Here is a 2,249-nt window from a genome sequence, read left to right as displayed (position 1 = left end):
ACACAAGCACGTTATTGAATTTGTGAGTTCAACTTTCATAACAGCAACTGTTGAACATCTCGAAACGTATTGTCCTAGTATAGCTCGTATCCAAAAGGACAACTTTGTACTACTTTAAAGCTTGCACGACGGCTCCGCAAAGAGCGCGCTCCAACCTCTCAGCCATCTCTGACGCACTTAGCACGACTCGTATAAATGAATTCACTTCGTCACTGAGCGCCAATGATCGCAGCTCGAGCGTGCGGCACTTCCTGAGCCCGGAGCCCGCCATGCGTCTTCAGAGCAGCGAGGTGACCGGCGCGGGGGACTGTTTCTGAGTGACCGCTCTCAACATGGAGAGTTACAACAACACCACAGAAAGCCAAGACTGGAGCGGGAACGCGACGACAGTTGGCGAAGTTGCCCTGGTTTACCAAATAATCGGGTCGCTTTTCCTGGCTGCGCTAATTCTGTTTGCCATATTGGGAAACGCGTGTGTCATCGCTGCCATCGCTTTGGAGAGATCGCTTCAGAATGTGGCCAACTATCTCATCGGCTCCCTGGCAGTCACAGACCTCATGGTGTCGGTGCTGGTGCTACCCATGGCAGCCCTGTATCAGGTTTTGAACAAATGGACTTTGGGACAAGAGATGTGCGATATATTCATCTCTCTTGACGTGTTGTGCTGCACCTCTTCCATCCTGCACCTGTGCGCAATCGCTTTGGATAGGTACTGGGCCATCACTGATCCCATAGACTATGTGAATAAAAGGACCCCCAGAAGAGCGGCTATCTTGATCAGCCTCACTTGGCTAATAGGATTTTCCATTTCCATTCCGCCCATGTTGGGTTGGAGGAAACCAGAGGACCGGGCAGACCCCGACGCGTGCACAATCAGCCAAGACCACGGGTACACCATCTACTCAACTTTTGGAGCTTTCTACATCCCCCTCATCCTCATGCTGGTGCTCTACGGGCGGATATTCCGAGCGGCGAGGTTTCGCATAAGGAAAACAGTGAAAAAACCCGAGAAAGCTAAAATCGCGGACAAATGCCTCTCGGTGTCCCCGGCGCTGTTCCCGAGGAAGGCGAACTGCGAGGTGACCAAAACTTGGAGGCGAAGCGTGGAGCCGCAGCCGGGCTCGTGCGTAAACGGAGCGCTCAAACCCACGGAAGACGGAGACTCGTTCGAGATCACGGAAGTGCAAGCCGTCTCCAAAAACCACCTGAGCCTGCCTAACAACCCTCAGCCGTGCTTCGAGAACAGAAACGAGAAAAACACAGAAGCGAAGCGCAAAGTGGCTCTGGCCAGAGAGCGCAAAACGGTCAAGACCCTGGGAATCATTATGGGCACGTTCATTTTCTGCTGGCTGCCCTTCTTCATCGTGGCGCTTGTTTTGCCTTTCTGTCAAGACTGTTTCATGCCCGAGTGGCTGAGGGCAGTCATTAACTGGCTCGGATACTCCAACTCACTTTTGAATCCCGTTATATATGCGTACTTTAACAAAGACTTCCAGAACGCGTTTAAGAAGATCTTGAAATGCAAATGTATTAGACAGTGAACGAAGCTCTTGAATAGATGCTAATATGCAGATATTGATTGTTAAAGAAATGCTCTAAGGGCATTAATGGACAGTACTACAGCACAAGAAGAGTTAGAGCTCTGTCCTTGTGTATGTGTTTATCTGTGAAGTGTATCTGCTTCCACCAAAAAAAAAAAAAACAATGTGCATAAACCACTGGATGGATTCAGATTAGATCAAGACTCTCAGACCAGCTGCGTTCGAGCATTAAACATTAAAGCCCTTAAACAAATAATGCTTTTGTTTTACTGTATATGAAAGGCACCTTTCTCCGAGCAAGGAGCTGTTGGTGGGATTGTAAGCACACGGAGACACCAATATCCAGCAGATTATTTGTGTAGAAAAATGTAATGTGAAATCATTTCTCTCACATCTATTTGTTTCAGCAGAGTTTTCTTATATGACATGGACTGACTTGGAAATACCTTGAAATAAAAAAACAAATCTAGATCACAAAAAATCCACTGTATTTGAATCATTGCAGTTGGGAAGGGGGTCCTTAATGAGGTTGGAGAGAGCTTGCAAGGGAAATGTACGCATTACCACATTCAGATGTACAATTTAAGAAAGTAATGGACTATATATATATATATATATATATATATATATATATATATATATATATATATATATATATATATATATATATATATATATATATATATATATATATATATATATAAATGA

At 45.4% G+C, this 2,249-nt stretch overlaps 1 protein-coding gene across 1 annotated transcript; it reads left to right on the top strand.

The window, feature by feature from the left end:
• The first annotated feature begins 206 nt into the window (after window positions 1-206).
• Window positions 207-2,046, top strand: htr1aa (5-hydroxytryptamine (serotonin) receptor 1A a). The gene has a single exon (XM_067413533.1). The coding sequence runs from the start codon at window positions 333-335 to the stop codon at window positions 1,539-1,541; it is 1,209 nt and encodes a 402-aa protein (XP_067269634.1). The 5' UTR covers window positions 207-332; the 3' UTR covers window positions 1,542-2,046.
• Window positions 2,047-2,249: the final 203 nt, after the last annotated feature.

Source organism: Pseudorasbora parva, chromosome 13 (genome assembly GCF_024679245.1).
Source record: "Pseudorasbora parva isolate DD20220531a chromosome 13, ASM2467924v1, whole genome shotgun sequence".
Lineage (NCBI taxonomy): Eukaryota > Metazoa > Chordata > Actinopteri > Cypriniformes > Gobionidae > Pseudorasbora > Pseudorasbora parva.
This window is presented reverse-complemented; position numbering and strand designations above follow the sequence as displayed.